Source organism: Agelaius phoeniceus, chromosome 9 (genome assembly GCF_051311805.1).
Source record: "Agelaius phoeniceus isolate bAgePho1 chromosome 9, bAgePho1.hap1, whole genome shotgun sequence".
Classification (NCBI taxonomy): domain Eukaryota; kingdom Metazoa; phylum Chordata; class Aves; order Passeriformes; family Icteridae; genus Agelaius; species Agelaius phoeniceus.
In genome coordinates, this window is record NC_135273.1 from 401,939 (window position 1) to 422,648 (window position 20,710).

The window sequence follows — 20,710 nt, forward strand, 5'->3', positions numbered from 1 at the left end:
ATCCTCAATTACTTGAGCAGGTAACACTGTTTTCCATTACCATTCCTTCTGTTCTATTAAATACACCACACTCTCCTGAGCACTTACCAAGCCTTTAGTGAAAATGCCCCCGAAGCCGCAGCCCTTGTCAGGAGCCTGGTCAGCAGGGGAGCAGTGGGCAGCGAGGGGCCGGGGACAAGGGCAGGGCTGCTGAGCACTGCCCCACAGCCCGAGCGGAAGGCGGGGAGGGATCCCTGTGCGGCAGAAGGGAAGAGTCAGGTCCGAGTGGACACACTGCACGACACTTCAGCGTCCAACACGTGCTCCCCAGTGTGCCGAACCCAGCAGGAACCGAAACACTCGCTGCCGACAGGGCAGCGCTGGGGGAAGAGACTGCTCAGGGATGAGCTGCTGACCACGGACACCGAGCAACCCTCTGCTCTCCTCTCCGCTCCGGGGAAGCTCCCTTGCCCGTGGCCCAGCCTAGTCCGGCCCGGAGATGTTCGCAGTGAACACGCGGGTGGGGAATCACAGCTCCTGTGCCCACAGCGCCCGCTGGGGAGCCAGGCTCGCACTGAGCACCGGGCCCGCACTGAGCACCGGGCCCGCACTGAGCACCGGGCCCGCACTGAGCCCGGCTCGCACTGAGCCCGCCCGCACTGAGCCCCGGGCCCGCACTGAGCTGGGCCCGCACTGAGCACCGGGCCTGCACTGAGCCCGCCCGCACTGAGCACCGGGCCTGCACTGAGCCCGCCCGCACTGAGCACCGGGCCTGCACTGAGCCGGGCCCGCACTGAGCCCGCCCGCACTGAGCCCGCCCGCACTGAGCCAGGCCCGCACTGAGCCGGGCCCGCACTGAGCACCGGGCCCGCACTGAGCCCCGGGCCCGCACTGAGCACCGGGCCTGCACTGAGCCGGGCCCGCACTGAGCCCCGGGCCCGCACTGAGCACTGGGCCCGCACTGAGCCGGGCCCGCACTGAGCTCCGGGCCCGCACTGAGCTCCGGGCCTGCACTGAGCCCGCCCGCACTGAGCACCGGGCCTGCACTGAGCACCGGGCCTGCACTGAGCGGGGCAGCTCCAGCGTCTCCGGGCTGGTGCTGCTCCGCTGCACCCAGCGCCACACAGCAGGGTCCTGCGGACAGGCAGAGACACACAGGGCACAGCAGTGTCAGCCCCTGCACTGGGGAGGGGATGGATGCCACAAAGCCGTGAGCCTTGTGCCTGTACCAAGACAGCCTTTAACCCTGCAAAGCCTGGTCCCGGCTCCCCTGCCGCGGAAATTTCCTTCCTTTCACTTCCAGAAGATTTGCTGTATTTTTGCAAAGAAACTGTATTAAAATAACAGGCGAGAAAACAAAACTTTTATTCCATTCACAGTAAGTGAGAATCTCTACTAGTCATGCTTTGGCTCAATATTCTTTACTGTTTGAATAGAACAAATTTATCAAACTGAATTATTCTTCAAGAGACATGTACTTCCTTAAGTTCTATGTTCTTCAAGTACTATGTACTACAACAAAAGGGAAAAAGCTAAGTAAAAATGGAGAACTCTCATGCAAAAAGCAGGCAACGAGTCTTAAGCTGCCATGGACTCCAAGCCAAAGCCTTGGAAATATGTAAGCAATATCACTGGACTGTCAAAAGCAGAGTTGTCAAACAAATGGCAGATGATTGAGAAGATTTACCGTTTGAGGTATGTGTTGAGCCAACCAATAACTCTTTCCATAAATCTTTGGTCAAATTACTTTAAGAACATGCAGTAATTAAATATGCAGCAAGGCAGAAGCAAACAAAAATGCCAGCTGCTCGTGCACTGAAACAAGAGCAGGTGGCCCCACGGCAGTGCCACAGGTGACCCACTGCCGGCGGCCCGGGGCGAGCGAGGAACGGCCCCGGCACTCAGCGCTTTCTGCTGCTCCTACCGCAACACACAGCAAACAAAACAAGCAGAACAAAACCCCAAACACTGTCCGTCCCGAAACATCCCCGGTGCCGTCCTGCCTGCGGCACCCTGCCGGCCCGTGGGCTCCCTCCAGCAGCCGCGGGGAGGGCCCGCCGGAGACAGGGCCCGCCGGAGCGGGGACAGGGCCCGCCGGAGAGGGGACAGAGCCCTCCGGAGCGGGGACAGGCCCAGCCGGAGAGGGGACAGGGCCCGCCGGAGCGGGACAGGCCCATCCGGAGCGGGACAGAGCCCGCCGGAGAGGGGACAGGGCCCTCCGGAGCGGGACAGGCCCAGCAGGAGCGGAGACAGCGGCCAGCCGGAGAGGGGACAGGGCCCGCCGAAACGGGGACAGGCCCATCCGGAGCGGGACAGGGCCCGCCGGAGCGGGGACAGGGCCCGCCGAAACGGGGACAGGCCCATCCGGAGCGGGACAGCGGGCAGCCGGAGCGGGACAGCGGGCAGCCGGAGCGGGGACAGCGGGCAGCCGGAGCGGGGACAGGGCCGCCGGAGCGGGGACAGGGCCCGCCGGAGCGGGGACAGCGGGCAGCCGGAGCGGGGACAGGCCCAGCCGGAGCGGGACAGGCCCAGCCGGAGCGGGGACAGGCCCAGCCGGAGCGTGGACAGCGGCCCGCCGGAGCGTGGACAGCGGCCCGCCGGAGCGTGGACAGCGGCCCGCCGGAGCGGGACAGGCCCAGCCGGAGCGGGACAGGCCCAGCCGGAGCGGGAACAGGGCCCTCCGGAGCGGGGACAGGGCCCAGCCGGAGCGGGGACAGGGCCCTCCGGAGCGGGGACAGGGCCCAGCCGGAGCGGGGACAGGGCCCTCCGGAGCGGGACAGGGCCCTCCGGAGCGGGGACAGCGGCCGCGGCCGCCTCGCTGCCCTCAGCCGCTGCCCAGCAGCTGCTGCTCGTCGGCCGGGCGCTCCCAGCCCAGCCCCGCACAGCTCCCCCAGACCCGCGGCGGGGACACGGCGGCAGGGACACGGCGGCGGGGACACCAGGCTCGGGGCTGCCCGTGTGCGGCGAACGCCGGCCAAGGACCGCCAGCCATAGCAGGCTCTGCCGGAAAGGAGAGCTAGGCTTTGCTTTAGCCTCACCTCTGCAGCAGCAATTAGAAAAGTCTCTTTTTTAACCTTTAAAAGCTTAAAATAGTTGATTTCTTCTCGTGTACAGAGACTATAGTCTACCATTTAATTTCAAGTATTGCAGCTGTTATTTAGATAGATGAACTCTTACAAATACAGGTTGCAATTATTCTTTACAAATAATTTTTTCCCCTAACCATGTCGTCTGTTACACAACTGCAGGATGAATATAAAATTCACAGCCATAGAAAATTCAATTATATATAGGAATTCCATAGCTGATACAAAACAGTAAAACAATTTTGTGGATAAAGAAGCCGCTTTATCACCGATTTCCTCAGCACTAGCACATCTGTAAGCAACAGAGATGCACACATGGCTGTATTACTGGGCTACTGATCTGTGAAATCCCTCACTGTTTTATAATTATTCCTCCTCTCACAATTATATAAAAGTGTCAGAAAACAGGTGGAAGATGAGCCATGCCCTCCCAACAAGAACTCTGTGGATGGGTTAAGAGATATATTTCAAAAATGCACGGGAAAAAAGACAACTCAAAACCAAAGGAAGGTTCTTGCTTGTGGCAACACCTTTCAAATTCCATTTCCCACCCAGAAGAGATTGGAAGATACTACCTGACAGGCAACTTAGTTCCCTAAGAAATTAAGTGGGAAGTTTCATTTCAGGTGGTTGTAATAAGTAAATGTCCACGTCACTGAATGACAATACTTCTACAACCATTCTTCTAGGATTTTGTCAGAAGCTATAGGATTAACTTTGACATTCACCAGCTTTCTTCACAAACCCATTTTTGTTAAATTACAAGAAGATAGACGCTAATGAAGAGGTCAAACTTTGTGACGCACATTTCAAGAAGCTCCCAACCGTGTATTTCACTAAAACTCCTGAAAAAGCAGGAGGCTGTAAAAGGAAAGGATTCTGAGTTACAATGAAAACGATGAACAGGATAAGGATGGATACAGTGAGGTAAGAACTGCTGGAACATGTGCAGAACCAGTCTCCACCAAGCGCAGTACCAGCCCTGATCCCTGGCAGGCACTGCCACCACGAGGCTCCATCCTGCTTTGCATTTTCCCTACAGACGGTTTAAATTCTCATTTTTCCATTTCCATTTTTCTACCACACACACCTCGCTAGAAGCACTTCTGTGCATGCAAGCACATGGCTGGAGATTTGCTTCTGGCATTTTAGGCCCTTTATAAGGAATACTAACATGTTTTTCAAATGGTTTTATTCCCTTTATTCTGCCTAGTAAGTGGAGCTAGGAAAAAGTAAAGATCACACAAGTATCCAAGTAGCCAGCATTCGCACACAACCAGTGCTCTGCTGCCAGCTCTTGCCCAAGACAGCCTGCACCTGGGCACTCTCTCACTGCCACTAGCCTTACACTGCTTCCTTGGGCTTAAATACCAACAAAAAAATCCCAAAGGACTGGCAGAGTAAGATTTGTTTAAAAATATTTATACTAACCTATCACTTAAGGAAAACAAAACAACAGTGAGACAGAGGGGAGCATTTGCTCAGGAGTGATGTGGAAAACTGATGATGACAGAACACTTGCAGGTTTCTCATATGTGCCTCTTAGAAAGAAGTCTGGACTTCTCCATCCCAGAAGATGAACCTCATAGGAGTTAATTTGAGAAGAGAGTCTGAATGACACTTGTGGCTCCTGTGGCATCACCTGCACTTACAGAATAGCCCAGTCTCCAACCCTCCCTCCAGAGATCATCACATTTTGCCAAGCAGTGCTGCTGCCACCCATGCAGACAAATTCCTACTTCTCTGGGTTGGCATAATTTTTACAGATACCAGTATAAAAGTAAACACTGGTATACAAATTATCTTTCTACAGAAAGGAGAGGGAGGAAGAAAGGATAAGATGGAAACAGGCTCATGTGAATAGTAAAAGAAAATTCACTTCAAGACTCCAGTAACTGAGAAGCAAGAAAACACACTCTAAAGTCTCCTGTTCAGCAGTGGGCTACAGTGACAAATCTGGGACTGTGACCGACATCCCAGCAGCAGCAGCAGCAGCAGCAGAGCCCCTTCTCCAGCCTCCCCAGGGCCAGAGCACTGGCCCTGAAAGACGCCCTCTGTGTGCGTGCCCAGTGTGCCCTCCCAGCCCGGTGGCAGTGTGTCCCCAGTGTGTCCCCAGCGTGTCCCCAGCGTGTCCCCAGTGTGCCCTCCCAGCCCGGTGGCAGCGTGTCCCCAGCGTGTCCCCAGCGTGTCCCCAGCGTGTCCCCAGCGTGTCCCCAGCATGTCCCCAGTGTGTCCCCAGCGTGTCCCCAGTGTGCCCTCCCAGCCTGGTGGCAGCGTGTCCCCAGAGTGTCCCCAGTGTGTCCCCAGCGTGCCCTCCCAGCCTGGTGGCAGCGTGTCCCCAGAGTGTCCCCAGTGTGTCCCCAGCGTGTCCCCAGCGTGTCCCCAGCGTGCCCTCCCAGCCCGGTGGCAGTGTGTCCCCAGTGTGTCCCCAGTGTGTCCCCAGCGTGTCCCCAGCGTGCCCTCCCAGCCCGGTGGCAGCGTGTCCCCAGTGTGTCCCCAGCGTGTCCCCAGCGTGCCCTCCCAGCCTGGTGGCAGCGTGTCCCCAGAGTGTCCCCAGCGTGTCCCCAGTGTGTCCCCAGCGTGTCCCCAGTGTGCCCTCCCAGCCCGGTGGCCGTGTGTCCCCAGCATGTCCCCAGTGTGTCCCCAGCGTGTCCCCAGTGTGTCCCCAGCATGCCCTCCCAGCCCGGTGGCAGCGTGTCCCCAGTGTGTCCCCAGCGTGTCCCCAGTGTGCCCTCCCAACCCGGTGGCAGTGTGTCCCCAGCATGTCCCCAGTGTGTCCCCAGCGTGTCCCCAGCCGCAGTGCGGGGCTCCTGCAGGGTGTCCAGCGCCCGCAGCTGGGCACTGCAGCCTGGAGCTCCAGCTCCATCTCCTGGGGAAATCCTGCCTTTCTGCCGAGCCTCAACATTCCTGTAATACTGCTAATGAAGAAGTGGGCTGAGAACTCATCACCATGTGAATTCCCTCAATATTCAATTCAATTACAGCTCTCTTCCTAAATCATCTTTTTTACTTAACCAAACTCTAAATTGACAGAGCTAATAAGCTCAGGAGAATCAGTGTACACCATCCATTTCTGGGAACAGGACGATATTTTCTAAGATGCATTAATAACTACGCCAGGATTTATGTGTAAAATAAATTAATTTCAATTTCCTTTTTCAATTAATGGCCAATTATTTGAACTCAGCTCAACCAAAAATATTACTCAAGTATCATTAATCTAACAAAAATTAACTTTACTATTCTCTCAGTAACGAGCAGATATAATTTTAAGGTACAATAACACACTTGAATAACATGTTGCCCATCTGTATTCTCAAGACCACTGCTCCCCCACTGGAGCCCCCTGTCATGCTGGCTCAGGTTATTGCTCTTAAGGATAGTGACTGGAGCAAAGGTCTGCCCTGGATGCTGCTGCAGGCTACCAGTGCATTATCCACCCTGCAGTAGGAGCCATTTTACATTAAAAAAAATACTGGTACAGAGTGTGTGAACTAAAAACAATCCGGGGGGAAAAAAGAAAGCACAACCTTTTCCTGCACGCCCTAGCAATGCCTGGACTTGTTTTATCTGCAGTGTTCCCACAGTCTGGTGCCAGCCACCCCCGGCGAGGAGCACCGGGTGCTGCATGGCCTGGGGCCACCAGTGAGCCCGTCCTGCCCCATGGGTGCAGGGGCACCACCAAGCACCAGTGCAGATGGCAGGGGCAGCCAGAGGGACAGCCAGAGGGACAGTCAGCTCCCCACATCCCCAGGATCCATGCCCATGGAGAGGGGCGCGATGGCCAGAGACCACATGGGTGCTGGCTGACTGCTGCCTCTGCCACCTCCGGCACCCCACACCGCTCTGCCTCAGTAACGGAACCGCAGGGCTGCGGGAGGAGAGCTGGTCAGGAAAATGCCTGCTACCACTGGATTCTTCACTTATAACTCACTCTTTCCACCCCCCAGGAGGTTACTGCAGGGATGTTTCATTTCAACCATTATCTCACAAACACGGGGAGCTGTGCAAGCACAGCATCCTCTCTCCCTTCAATCCATCGGTATTAATAAAATTCTGCTTGCAGCTTGAGGCTCCAGTGTTGTTTAAACACATCACTCTAATGTCAGAAACACTGGTTTTGAAAGGATGGGTTTTGTTCTGTTTTTTTAATTTGAATGAAACCTTGCTATACAATGAACTAATTGCAGTGCACTGCGCTGTTACCAGGAGGAGGAGGCTGGAACTTCAGCACATCACATAGAGCCCAGTGGTTATTTGTTCTGTTTGTTCATTGCAAGGTCACCTGTGGGCCTGGGCAGGCACACAGACAATGGAAGACTCTGTTTATTTTTTAAAAATAAGCCTATACTGGGGAGTAGAGCAATTACCCCACTGTGCAGATGCTTCTGCCCATCAGCTAAGGGCTGTGCCAGCCACACAGCTCTCAAAATGCTCCCTGAACACTCCAGGCAGGAGAGCTCAGGTCAGCTCACCCTTGGAGGTCTGGTTTGCCTGATGTACTCCAGCAAAGATTCTCTCCCAACCTACAGAAACCACATGTTCAAGGCAGCAAGAAGGCTTTAAGATACACAGGAGTTTCCTCTGCCTTCTCTGAACAATGAAAAGGAAGCCAAGGATTTGCTAAGCAATGCAAGACCTTAACTGAGTACTCCAGAAATCAATAAATACACGGCACAAAACAAAACTAGACTTGATCTCATTACAATAAAAATGTCACTGATTATACTGATGTGTTTTCATATAAAAATAGTTATGGATTTGATGAAAACATCAATGTATTTCTGACTGATATTTACCTTTAGTACATTTTCTTATTCCAGAAAAAAACCACCTTATTTACCATTAACTTGGGTTATTCAAGAAGTATTGACATGCAAAAGTTCAACGCACCCAACTATTTTTGAGTAATTCTTCACATAGAAAAATGACAAGATTTATAATTTACCCCTTACATGAAATATACCAAGTACAATAAAATTAACAGAGAATGTAAATAATGGGATGTTTGGTAAAATCAATGGAACTGCAAAGACCTACTTTGCTACAAGTGAAGTCCATTCAGTATAGACACAAAAAAAACCCACAATGTACTGAATTTTTCAGCTTCTCAGATTTTTACCTATCTCAGTCTTCTTATATGTGTCTTTTCATTAATTGTACACTCTTCAACAGCAATCAAGATCTGCCCCCTATATAACATTTTATACAACAAAAGAAAGCACCATGCTTTCAAACAGGATTTACAGGATTTACAAATCCTTGTTTCACAAGGATTTGCCAAGTTATTTGAGTTCTGAAATTTAGCACATGAGCCAGTTTATCCACCCTTGACTGCTATTGGTATTTCCAGTCAGAACTGAGACAGCAGCACAGCTGCCAGTTTAGTTAATCTGAAATTTCTGGGAAGCCATTGTCAGCCCTGCAGAGGCTGTCACCCACCGTCCTCATCCATAACTGCTGGAAGCTCTGAGCTCCAGCACTGCCCCCTTCCCAGCGCTGACAGGCATCAGCTCTAATGCAGCAGCTCTCTGCCAAGAGATTCATCTTCAGGTCATTTTATCATTTTTAAATCTGAGAGAGCTGTGCCTCTCCCAGGTGTGACACGAACACTTCATCCCCGTGCACCTGTGACACCCGTGCTGCCCCCAAGGCCTGGCCCTAATGAACGCCTTGGGCCAGCAGTCACTGCCCCAAGCTGCACGCCCAGCCTGACCCTGCGGGCTGAGCCCTCCCTGGGACAGGGACCTGCTGCCCCAGCACCTTCCCCAGCCTTGCACTCGCTGCTCTGGGGCTCATTCTGTGCATGTGGTTAATAAGTTTTGACTGTGAGAAAATCCCACACAGTCTCACCCTACCATCATTGCTAGCAGAACAAACACGATCCACTGAACCACAGCTCTCTCCCTCATCACAGCACCTACCCCACTCCCCAGACCTAAAACCAGCTGCTTGTACACCAGATTTGGTATATGTGACCATAATTGGTATTAAGATTTATGTCTGGGATGATGCAAAACCATCCATTTTGATCCTTCATACAATGTGGATTATTAGTTTTTAAAACCAAGTGGCTCCACTACAGACACCTCATTATTACACTGGTTTCTTATTTCTCATGTGCAATTTGCACCTGTGCTGCTGTGAGCTGGCGACAGAGGCCACTGATAGTGCTGTCTCAGATCTTGCTGCCAGTCCTATCACGGCCAAGCTGAGTAACTGTGGGCAGCAAAATCTGGTTTAGTTCTGCAGGAGCCAAGCCAAGGAAAGCCTTACAGAGGAAGTGATGCCAAAACTGGTAAAAAAGGGGATGTGAGAGCAGCAGGGATAAAGGTTAGCCAAACTGTAACTACTTGGGCTTCTCCCTTTCTAAAGCAAATAGCATTATACAGCAATATATGATAAACATTTCTATTTCAGAGAGGTAATAATATAACGCCAAAGCTACCATCTGTGCCAAGTCTGTGCCTTAGAAGGGATGGAAAAAAGCCCACAGAAGTTACAGAACTTTGCAATCAAATAGAACTGACAAGAAACACAGAGACACGTGACATCGTACCAGGCAAACCACACAGGAGATAAGAGCAAAACTTTACCCTAAATGGACACACTACATGTGAAACCCCTGCTTGCACAGCCACACGTACACACACATGGAGCAGAGGAGCTGGAGCTCTGCCAGTTCAAATCAAGTGTGAAAAACCATTTCTATGAATCTTTGATTCCTGACACCAGTGCCAGGATCTGTGAATGCAGACTGGGAGCATTCAGTGCCAAGAAACAGACTCTAACAAGTCAGAAGATTAAGGAGCTCAACGTGAAAGTGCACCCTCTCTCCTTTCTAGGGTTTTGGGCTTTGGTTGCAAGCCACTACTACCACAGTCTAACAATGAAGGTATAAAACACTCCTCTAGCATGCAGCATTTCCTCCCAGTGATAGTAACACAAAACATCATTGAATAATTGCTCTACCTTTGCATTCTGCCTTTTCCACACTAAGCAGATTCAGCTCTAAAAGGTTCTTAAAGTCACAAACAGCCTATCACGTGGAGTACACATCAAACACTTCTGTAAACCCATTTTTTATCTTTACAGTCACCACTTCAACAGAGGGTAATTTAACCAAACAGTAAGAACATGTTTTTGGTTACACAATTTCCATGGAAAACAACATTGGCACTAGCTGTCTTTTTTTTCTTTTCCCCTTTATTGAATCAATATGTTGACAGAACTTTTTTTTCCCCTGGAAGGCCCAGCTTTAGTAAATGAAGGATTAGGAAAAAAAATGCAAAGTAATATTTATGAAAAGAAAAGGAAAAGTACAAAGGTGGTTGGGGAATATTGCAAGAAACACAGTGCCTAGAAAATAATGCTGGTATGTGAAACAAGAAACCACATTAGCTCTTGAACTGGGGACATTGCAACTGGGGGAGAAGGAAGCTTCTGCCCTGGGAAGAAGGGAGATGTCCAAAGGGTTGTTTTCTCCTGTACAACCTCACAGTGATCACTTGGACACACAGCAGACGTGCTGGCACAATGCACAGCACTGGCAGCAAGCACAGAAGCCTTTCTGCTCTGCAGCAAAGGCAGCCCCGCACACATGTACCTGAACACCACTCGTGTGCTAATGCAAACTTGTGCTCTGGCTGCTGCCACCATGCCTCAGGCCAGGGAGGCTGTGAGCCAGCTCTGGGGATCCGTACACAAGCCCTGAACCCTTGCCAAGCTCATCACACTCAGTGCTGGCGCCACCTCACACTGCCAGACACTGACAGGCTCTGGAATGGAAGGTGATTCTGAGCTGCCAAAGTTAGTGTTGGAGGAAAAAAGACCTCAGACAACCCTTCTGAACAAAAGACACTGCACACTGATATTCTGCTCATTTCACATGGATGGACCTCTGTGAAATCAGCAGGTACACATGCCACGGAATAAACACTCTTAGTAGTAAAACGCAGTAGTAGTAAAAACATAATCATCATCAGGATGGAAACAGCTCACAGTCCCACATGGGTCAAAAGTCCCAAACAGAAGAAATTCACCTTCGGTTAAACTACACTCATGAAATAAAGAAATTTACCGTGAAATGTTCCTGTGATTTATAGTTCTCATCCAGGTAAACTCGAGCTCTGTTGTAGTCTTTCATTGCATCACTTGATAACAGTTCTCTGAAAGAGAAAGAAAAGACTGAGCATGTAAAGGGCAGACAAATGTACTGCCTTGCCTCAGCACTGCTCTGTGCTGTGACATCCCCAGCATCACCCAAAGGAACCCAGGGCCTCCCTTGTCCTCTGGGGGGAATTTCAGGGACACAGCTGTCCCCGACACCTGCCCGCACACTCCAGATCTGCCCTCATCAGCTGCACCTTCGGTGCGGATCGTCAGCTTCCCAGTGCCATTTGGACACGGCTGGGAAGGGCGCGGGTCTGTGGGGCCGCCAACACCGGGGGAATTTGGGGGATTTGTGCTGCCGCTGCCGCAGCCCGAGCGCGACCCCGAGCGCGACCCCGAGCGCGACCCCGAGCGCGCGGCTCCCGCCGCCGCCAGCAGAGGGCGCGCGCGGCCGCGGCTCGCGGCGCTGCCCGCGTTCCCTCCCAGCCCGACCAATTAAACCGGCATCAATTAAACCACGATAAATTAAATTAAACCGGGATAAATAATCCCGGCACGTTCCACCGCTGACTGACCGCTCCTGCCCTTGTCCCCGGCTCGGGGGGTCAGGCTATAGCCCCCGCCACTTACTTCACAAACTTGTCCACATGAGACATTGAAGCTTCATAGTTTTTCCCTCCGAATTCTTGACAGTGTAAAGCCATGAAATGGGGCTTGTGTGCATGGACAACCTGGAACAGAGAGAAAAGCGAGTTTTAACGCTCAGCACGGCTGTGTCACAGCTCAGCACACAGCAAGAACCACACGGACCTGGGTGCTCAGGGAGGACTGGCAGCTGCTACCTGAGAGGTCACGGGCACAGCAACCAGCAAGGAGCATCATCTGCTATCCACATAAAAGATGCATAATACACAATTATGATCTCCAATATTCTTAACTAATATTTCCTTTTTTAAACTATGATTTAGTTCCTGGTCTGTGTATATATTTTAAATATATTTTAGTATTTATATTTAAAATGTAAATATATTTTTCCATCTCCCCTCAAAGAAGACTTGACATGATTAAGATGAGCCAAACCTTTCCTTGTCTGGGAGGTAGAAGAGTTCAAACAATTCATTTGCTAGAGTGGATTTTTTTCAACTTTTACAAAACTTCTCAGCGCTGTTTAGCAGCACTTATGCAGTTGTGTTTGGTATTTTTATTTATGGAGTATCTTATTTACAAAAGTATTTAATTAACAGATGCACATACACACCTGTTAACACTGGAGACATGGAAATCCATCATGCTATTCCAGGTGTTAAGTCTTGAACACTGCAAATATCTTAGATACTACATAGTCAGCACTAGGATGCAATTACCATACCAAAACCCTAGAATGTCTGCCTTTCCTCATACCTCAAATCAAATATAGTTTATAGCATTCAGTGTTACTCTGTCCTATGGAATTTTCTCTGCTCTGCCTCTATTCAGAACTGCAAACAGCACATCCAAAATGTCTCTTTTAATATTGAGTGTCTATACCTTGTATTCCATGTCTTACTGTGAATTAATGGACACAAGCTCCAGACCAATTTTAAAAGGGAACAGTCCAAAACAACCAACAACGTGTCCATGCAAGTATACACGGAGCGAACAGTTAAACTCCAAATGGGATCCCCTCGTTGCTCGTGGGTGGCACAGAGGCCACGCTGCCCGTGCAGCCCTGGCAGGAGGGGTGGGGGGCTCTGGCAGCCCCTGCAGGGCAGGGCTCGGGGGCTCTGGCAGCCCCTGCAGGGCAGGGCTCGGGGGGCTCTGGCAGCCCCTGCAGGGCAGGGCTCGGGGGGCTCTGGCAACCCCTGCAGGGCAGGGCTCGGGGGGCTCTGGCAGCAGCAGCAGCAGCTCCTGGGCAGGGCTCGGGGGGCTCTGGCAGCAGCAGCAGCAGCTCCCGGGCAGGGCTCGGGGGGCTCTGGCAGCAGCAGCAGCAGCTCCTGGGCAGGGCTCAGGGGGGGCTCTGCCCTCAGGGTCACAGCGTCTGCCCCGCTGGCACTGCAGGGCTCGAACCTCAACACACACAGCGAGGGAAGACAAAAGGGACTGCTCCCCCTTTCTGCCCTGCAACTCTCAAAAGGCACAGACATGGAACACTTTTGCACTCCTGCTTTTAGTTACTTAAATCAACAGTGACTAATATCACTGTTAAAAGGTCTTTAGGAATCATGGAATCACAGAACGGTTTGAGTTGAAAGGGACCTTAAAGCTTATCTCATTTCACCCCACCGGCAGGGAAACCTTCCATCGGGCAGGCTGCTCCCCGCCCTGCCCAGCCTGGCCGTGAACACTTCCAGGGAGGGGACACCACAACAGTTGCGGATGTGTCTTTGAAACAACAGAGGAGAGAAACTGCCATTTGATGTGATGACAGAGTGCAAAATCCTTCATTCCTGATTGCACAAATAACCTCGTTAGACAATTCAGCTCAAAGACAATGAATTAAAGAATCTGAAGTGCAGCAGGTTCCATTGAGCCAGAGGCAGTCCCGGGTCCCTGCTTTGAAGCGGCAGAGCTGCCCGGCTCGGGGGCAGCAGCAGCAGGGAGGGCCCGCAGGAGGCAGTGCCGGACCCTGCCCCGGCTCCTGGGGCACGGCAGGGCCAGCCCAGCAGGGCTCAGCAGCACGGGCAGCTCGGCCCTCCCTCCCCAGGGACGCTCCTGGCACACCGCTCCCCTCCATCAGTGCCCAGCACAGCCCCTCCGTGCCAGCGGGCCCCAGCAGCAGAGGGCACTGGGAGCCCCGCCAGAGGCAAGGAGAACCCGGTGTGCTGCCACAGCCAGGTCACACAGGGAGCTCCAGACAGCACTGCCAGCCCTCACCAGGTCACCCCTGCAGAGGGAAGGGATCGTCCTGCCTGCCGTGCGCTTCTGAGTCACTTCCAACAGCCACTTCTCTGTGCCTCAGCTTCCTGGGCATTGGAGCATCTTGGCACTGACCTGCTTGGGCAAGCATTCTGAGGGGAGCTGCTGCTGCAGCATTACTGCATAAAGGGAAAATGTAAATACTCCCACTTAGGTGTTTGATGATCACTGAGCACTTCCATTAGATTATTAATGCTGGTTGCTGTCAACAGGGATATCGGCAACTTGCTTTAAAGCATGCCACCATCGGTAGGGATGGAGAATGAGCCAGAGCAGGACCCAATATTAAGTTTAATTGGGAGAAAAAAAAAAAGCAGGTGACAGACCAGATGTCTAAAACCATATCTGAAATGCAAGAAATTATACTGAACCGGGACATGCTTTTCCTCAGATACATATTTCCTATCATAGATTTACAAACAGCTGAGACACCGTTGCTGAGAAGATGTTCCTGTACAGATGTTCCTCTCTCCCCAAGGCGCTGCCCAAGGCACCACTGGTAGCAGGCTGCCATCAGAGCCAGCAGCAGCAAATGACAATCAACACTAAGGTTACCTGGCTGGTTCATTTTGTTGGCTGTCTGGAGAGCAATACTCACCAAACACAGCCCATGAAGCAGAGCTCTGAACAGAGCTCATCTGCGGACCCTAACATCAGGCCATCCCAATTCTCCATGTGCTTCATTGCTCCCAGTCGGTTCTGGATTCCAAGCCCTGACCTTACCTACTTGGAGAGCCCTATGAAGACACCATGATCAGAAAGCAGTGTAACTATTTAATCCTGTAAAGCCAACACACCCACTGTCACTGTTTCAGGAACCTGCTGAGCATCGTGTCACTCATTTTAACTGTTGAGAGTTTGCTTCCGCAAGAGCTCTTCTTACACAGCCCATGAAAATATAAACTGGTAAGACAAAAACATAATAAACTATTTCAAGTAAGATTTAGGAACCATCAGTCACAGGGAGCCCTGAATGGGGAGTCCTGCAGTGAGACAACACTGGAGAACAACTCTATTGTGCTGAAGCAGCAACAGAAAACACTTCCAGGCTCTGAAGATGCAGGACACAGGTTTTTTTGTTTGTATACAAATCCTTGAGAACTTGAAATCATAGTGGGTATTAAAAAAAAAAAAGAATTATGTCATTTTTGATGGGGAAACAGCATTGGCTTAATAACAGTGAGGTTCTTGTGGCATTTCTTGCAGGTTAAACCACTAGAACATACCTGAATATTAGTTATGTCCTCTCATATAATAAGTACCCTCCAACTAAAAGCAAATTGGCTCTGCTTCATTACCTTTTACTAGTTTTCTACTCTTATGGAAGAACAAACAGCACATAATAATGAGTAATGAATACTTCAGAGCTGAAAACTCCCAGTTGCCAGAGGTTAAAGATCATACATGAGACCATATAAACAATGAATTTGCATCCACGGCAGCACAGTGTATTTACAAAGTTGGGCATTATTTTCAATTCGGGATATGCAAAAACAGCGTAAAGGAAGCCACAACCAGGAGTTATTTTGGGGGATGTGGGTAAGTAAAGCAAGATGCTGCAGCACAGCTGAGTATGAACACAGAACTGGTGAATGTACAAGGCCAACATCTTCCCAGTGCTGCAGGTGTTTGCCTGTTTGGGCAGGGGATGGGGATGGGGAGCCAGGCTGGAACGGGGGCAGCAGCCAGGACAGACAGACAGACACAGCCCCACGCTGCTGGCCAGGCCCCTCCGAGAGGGGCACAGGGACAAGGGCACCAGGGTCAGACCTCAACCCAAGCAAAGCTGAACGGGAGCTCCAGCCTCGATGGCATGCAAATAGGATTGCTTAAAAAAAGACAGCAAAATACGAGCTGTGAAATACAATTTAGCATGTGTGGTCCTAAAGCACTTCAAGTATTTTCAATTCCTGTAAGCCTGAAGAAGAGGCTCCTGCTGGGGACAGGCACGGAGAGCCCTGAGGCTGCACACAGCAGCAGCCCAGGCCCACATCCCCCTACCCTTGTACAGCCTGTGGATTCAAACCAACACAAACAGCCCCCACCTGAGGAAAAAACCCTCTGGGAAAGGGCCAGGACCTCAGCTTGGAGGAGCTGCAACACAGCTTTTTCACCCCCTCTAGTTTAAAAAAAAAACTCTTAATCACCCCCTGTAGTTAAAAAAGCAGCATTAGGTCCACTAGAATAATTAAACAACCTTTGAGTGGCTGGGTGGGGTTTTGTTGTGATTTGGGGTTTGCGATATTTTTGTTTGGTTGGTTTGGGCCTTTTTTGTTTGTTTTTCTTCCTTCTCTCTGAAGGGTAACACACGAAGTTCCCATGCAGCTATACCAAGATGACCTTTAGCTATTAGGTAAACTTTTAACTTCTGCATTACTACAAATAAAAGCTCAAAATACTCTCAAACACATCAGGCAACATGGAAAATGGCATTAGGGGAAAAAACCCTCTGGCTCCAAGCTTGCATCTAAAATGACCATGTGCCACGAATGTGACACAAAAAGGCAGTTACTAAAATCAGTGCAGATTTCCACTAGCTCCAGCTCCTGAACTCCTCCTGCCCCAAACATGAGGCCCAGTGCAAATGGAGAAAGGGCAAGGGATGGGGAAAGGAGGGAGTGAAAAGGAAAAAGAGTCCTAAGTAAATAAATAAGTCAATAAAAGTTCTCCCTCTGTGCTCCTACACCTTTGCTGGCCAGCAGCTTCATTCATGCTCCAGGAGCTTGTTCCCCTGCTGTCTTTGTCCTGTGCACTGACTGACATGGAGGCTGCCAGCCAGGCATGGGCACTTGGCACAAGTGGGACAGAACTCCCATGTGCATATTCTCATTTGCACAGCAGCGAGCTCACCAAATCACCCCACTGCTTGTTAAGCACTACCATCTCGATCACCAGTCATCCCATTTCTTGGTAAGAACTGAAGTCTTCCCTATCACACATTAAACACTCCAAAACGCTGCTCTCAGGCTGTTTCCACTCTCTCCCCACAACCCCTTTCCCCCCTCATTTCCAGTGTAGGTTTTTGGGGTAAGGGAATTTTTACTGGGAAGAGGACTAGTCCAAATTCAGCTCTTTCAGATCCAAGTTACCAGTACCTATCTGCAGTTAGGAGAAGGGGCACAATCCCCAGCACCAGGACTTCACTGGATCCTGCCTCCCCCCGAGGGGGCTTTTCCACCCTTTGATGCAATTCCCGATGATCAGGGCCACAGTGTGACATACCTGCTCACAAGCCTTTTTTCTTTTGTTTTGATTCCAGCAGATTGTCTTCAACTGCAAACACAATTTTCTGCTTTGAACATTAGAAACCAGAGCCAACTCTGAAAACCCTAATATTTACAGCATCTTTCCCCCTTCCACTCCTGACAGGAACACAGGTTTGCTGCTGAAGCGGCACCGTGTGGCGTGGAGGGTGACCCAGAGCCCAGGACAGCGCAGTCCTGAGCACGGGGCCGAGGCAGACGGCTGCCCCGGGGGGTGGATGTGTCTCCTGCCCGCAGGCTGGTGCTGCTGCACGCTCTGGGCCTGGAGCAGCCCTCAGCAGGGCCCGGGGCGCCCTCCCAGAGCCACTGCGCGACACCGCTCACCATCCCAGGGACTGATCCCACTGACTGATCCCACTGACCATCCCAGGGACTGATCCCACTGACTGATCCCACTGACTGATCCCACTGACCATCCCAGGGACTGATCCCACTGACTGATCCCACTGACCATCCCAGGGACTGATCCCACTGACTGATCCCACTGACCATCCCAGGGACTGATCCCACTGACCATCCCATTGACTGATCCCACTGACCATCCCAGAGACTGACCATCCCAGTGACTCATCCCACTGACCATCCCAGGGACTGATCATCCCACTGACTGACCATCCCACTGACCGTCCCACTGACCATCCCAGTGACTGACCATCCCATTGACTGACCATCCCAGGGACTGATCATCCCAGTGACCATCCCAGGGACTGATCCCACTGATCATCCCACTGACCATCCCAGTGACCCGTCCCACTGACCCGTCCCACTGTCCATCCCAGTGACCCGTCCCACTGACCCGTCCCACTGTCCATCCCAGTGACTGACCATCCCACTGACCGTCCCACTGACCTGTCCCACTGACCGATCCTGCTGACCCATCCCCCTGACTGTCCCACTGACCATCCAAGTCACTGACCGTCCCACTGGCCTTGACCGAACCCGGACCCCTCTCTCCAGCTCAACAAGCCAAGCAGAGCACAGCGTGTGCTGCGCCGTGCCAGAGCACACGGACACCCTGGTGCTGTCACCCCGAGCCCACTGTCACACAGCACAGTGCCAACGTGCTGCTCTCTGAGCTATGCCAGCAGCTGCTGCTAAAACCAGCCTGGAAGGGGTCTTTGAAGATATCTTCTTTCCCATTTGCATTTCTTGGAGAAACTGTTTCACTCACCAGCATTAGATCTGCCACATTTTTCATGTTAATGATGTAGGATAGGATATTTGTAGATCAACGGCAGAAGTTTCAAAAATTGAACGCGTGACATTTGAATCTTATTTTAGGCCTCTGTATGCTACCATGTCCTTGGAAATGCATATGGCATATAAGCCAATGGTAACACATAAGTGACTTGTATTCACCCATGACAGTCAATAAAATCCCTTACTTTAATTTACTGGCATTTATAAACAAGTCCACAAAATGCTCTTTAACCAATATGCTCTTTGACATCAGTTCAAAGACATTACAGGTTTAATTTCTAGAAACATTTTAAACTTAGAGAGGTAATGGTTCTTCCTTTCCTGTGGAGAACATTTTGACTGCTTACACAAGGCCCTCATCCTCAGAAGTTATGCAAACCGCCCTGACACAACTGCATATGCAAATTGAATTCCTCAGAAGAATGGAAAAACTGCCGTCTGCGGTTTATCTGGTTTCAAGTTTACAAAGAGGCACGAAGAGTCATTTTCCAGTGCTGCTGCTGAACCTCAGTTCACAGAGGTTTCGCACAGAGCGTGTGGAATTGAACACAATAATCCCTCTGAGGCTGCACATTTGCTGGGTGGCTCTGAAGCCAGAGCCAGAATGGTGCTAAGTGACTTTTGGCAGGTACATGTTTGTCTCTTCCCTAAGGAGCTTTTTGTCAGGTTTTGTTCCACTTCCTACTGTACTGGAGAGCGTGGCGTGAGCAGCCAGCCCGCTGTGAGACCCAGAGGGGAAGCAGGACAAGGCCAGCAGCAGCCATGGGCAGCACTGCTAACTCTGTCTATTCTTCCTTTCTTTTTCTTTTTAAAAATACACTTCTCACATTGCAGGGACAGAGGGCAGAGGTACGGAGAGGGAACAGAACAGAACCCCCCAGCTGAGGGATGGGCTTGGGTCGGCCTCAGCAACACTGTCCCTGCTCTGGGCCCTGCAGTAGACTAGCACCATGGAGCATTAATGGGTAACTGTACTCCTCTTTGGAGCTCTGTACACACAACATTTACTGGGCCAGAGACAGACTGCGCTCAGTCACGTGTCAGTGGTCCCTGCCCTGAGATACCAGCAGCTCGCTCTCTTCCCCGCCTCTTCCTGTTTTCCACAAACTGCTCAGAAGTGCTTCTGCAGCGCTCATCCCACTTCAGAAAACAAATGAACATAGAAGGAGTTTCCTTGATACAGATACGTAAATCAGTCATGTGGTGATGAAAAGTATGTAGCCATCAAAAAAAAAAACCAACCAAAAATAAAGAGTTCTCCATGTTTATTTGTATTTCCTGCACAGGAAGAGTTTTTCCTGAAGCTGTGGAGGGTTGGACTCAGAACTAGCTGAGACACTTGCATCGTGCAAGCACCATGTACATACAGCAGTGATCAACCAAGGCGGAAGAAGAAAAATAAAGAGATGAATCTGAAGTTGGCAGATACTAAAGAATGTAAGAGTGGTTACTTCACCTTGGATTTTTGCAAATCTCTTACCAGTAAAGTAAGTAATTTGCCAGTAAAAGTGAATTGCAGTATTTTACATCAACGTAATAAAGGTCACAGGCTGCACTGGCAACCTGAGAATGTAGAGACTTGTGGGATGCTTTCAATTACAAAAGGAAAATATGAAATTCTGCTAATCATATTTTCTGCACACAGTTTCACTTTACAATTTGAACAGCACCATTCTGCTGTTTAGCTATTTTTCTGTAAGAGAGGTAGGACTGGATAAAGGAATGCTGTGGCCCTTCAGTACCAGGTGCGCTTTTCCATGTTCCAGGCAGGGCTTGGAACAGATTGTTTTAGTGAGAAGTGTCCCTGCCTCTGGCACAGGACATCCAGATGGACTTTGAGGTCCCTTGAGGCCCTCCCAGTGCAGCCCACGGTGGGACTCCAGACTGCCCAAGCTCTGTCAGCAGTGACAGAGCTCTCAGCTGCTGCTGCTGCTGCCCAGGGATGGCACCTCCATGCCCCAGCAGTGCTCATTCCCTGCTTCTTATCACCACATTTCCGCACAAAGACTGCAAGTCAAGTCTCTACTACAATAACACAGTGTGTGAGAGGGGCTTTTTAAAAACCCCCTCACACCAGAGGGTTACAGCACATTTCATAATATGGGTTTAGTGTCAATACTTCCACATTACCAAACAAGAAAACTGTTAAGAAAGAGCAGACAGGACAAAATTGTT

At 50.8% G+C, this 20,710-nt stretch overlaps 1 protein-coding gene across 3 annotated transcripts in view; it reads right to left on the reverse strand.

The window, feature by feature from the left end:
- INPP5A (inositol polyphosphate-5-phosphatase A) overlaps positions 1-20,710 on the reverse strand; it is a 186,143-nt gene that overhangs the window by 120,261 nt on the left and 45,172 nt on the right. For all 3 annotated transcript variants that reach the window (XM_077182754.1, XM_054637446.2, XM_054637447.2), the window contains exons 3-4: positions 11,808-11,908; positions 11,146-11,233 (exon numbers count right to left, since the gene is read on the reverse strand). In XM_077182754.1, coding sequence (XP_077038869.1) covers positions 11,146-11,233; positions 11,808-11,908 — 189 coding nt within the window. The remainder of the gene's footprint in view (positions 1-11,145; positions 11,234-11,807; positions 11,909-20,710) is intronic.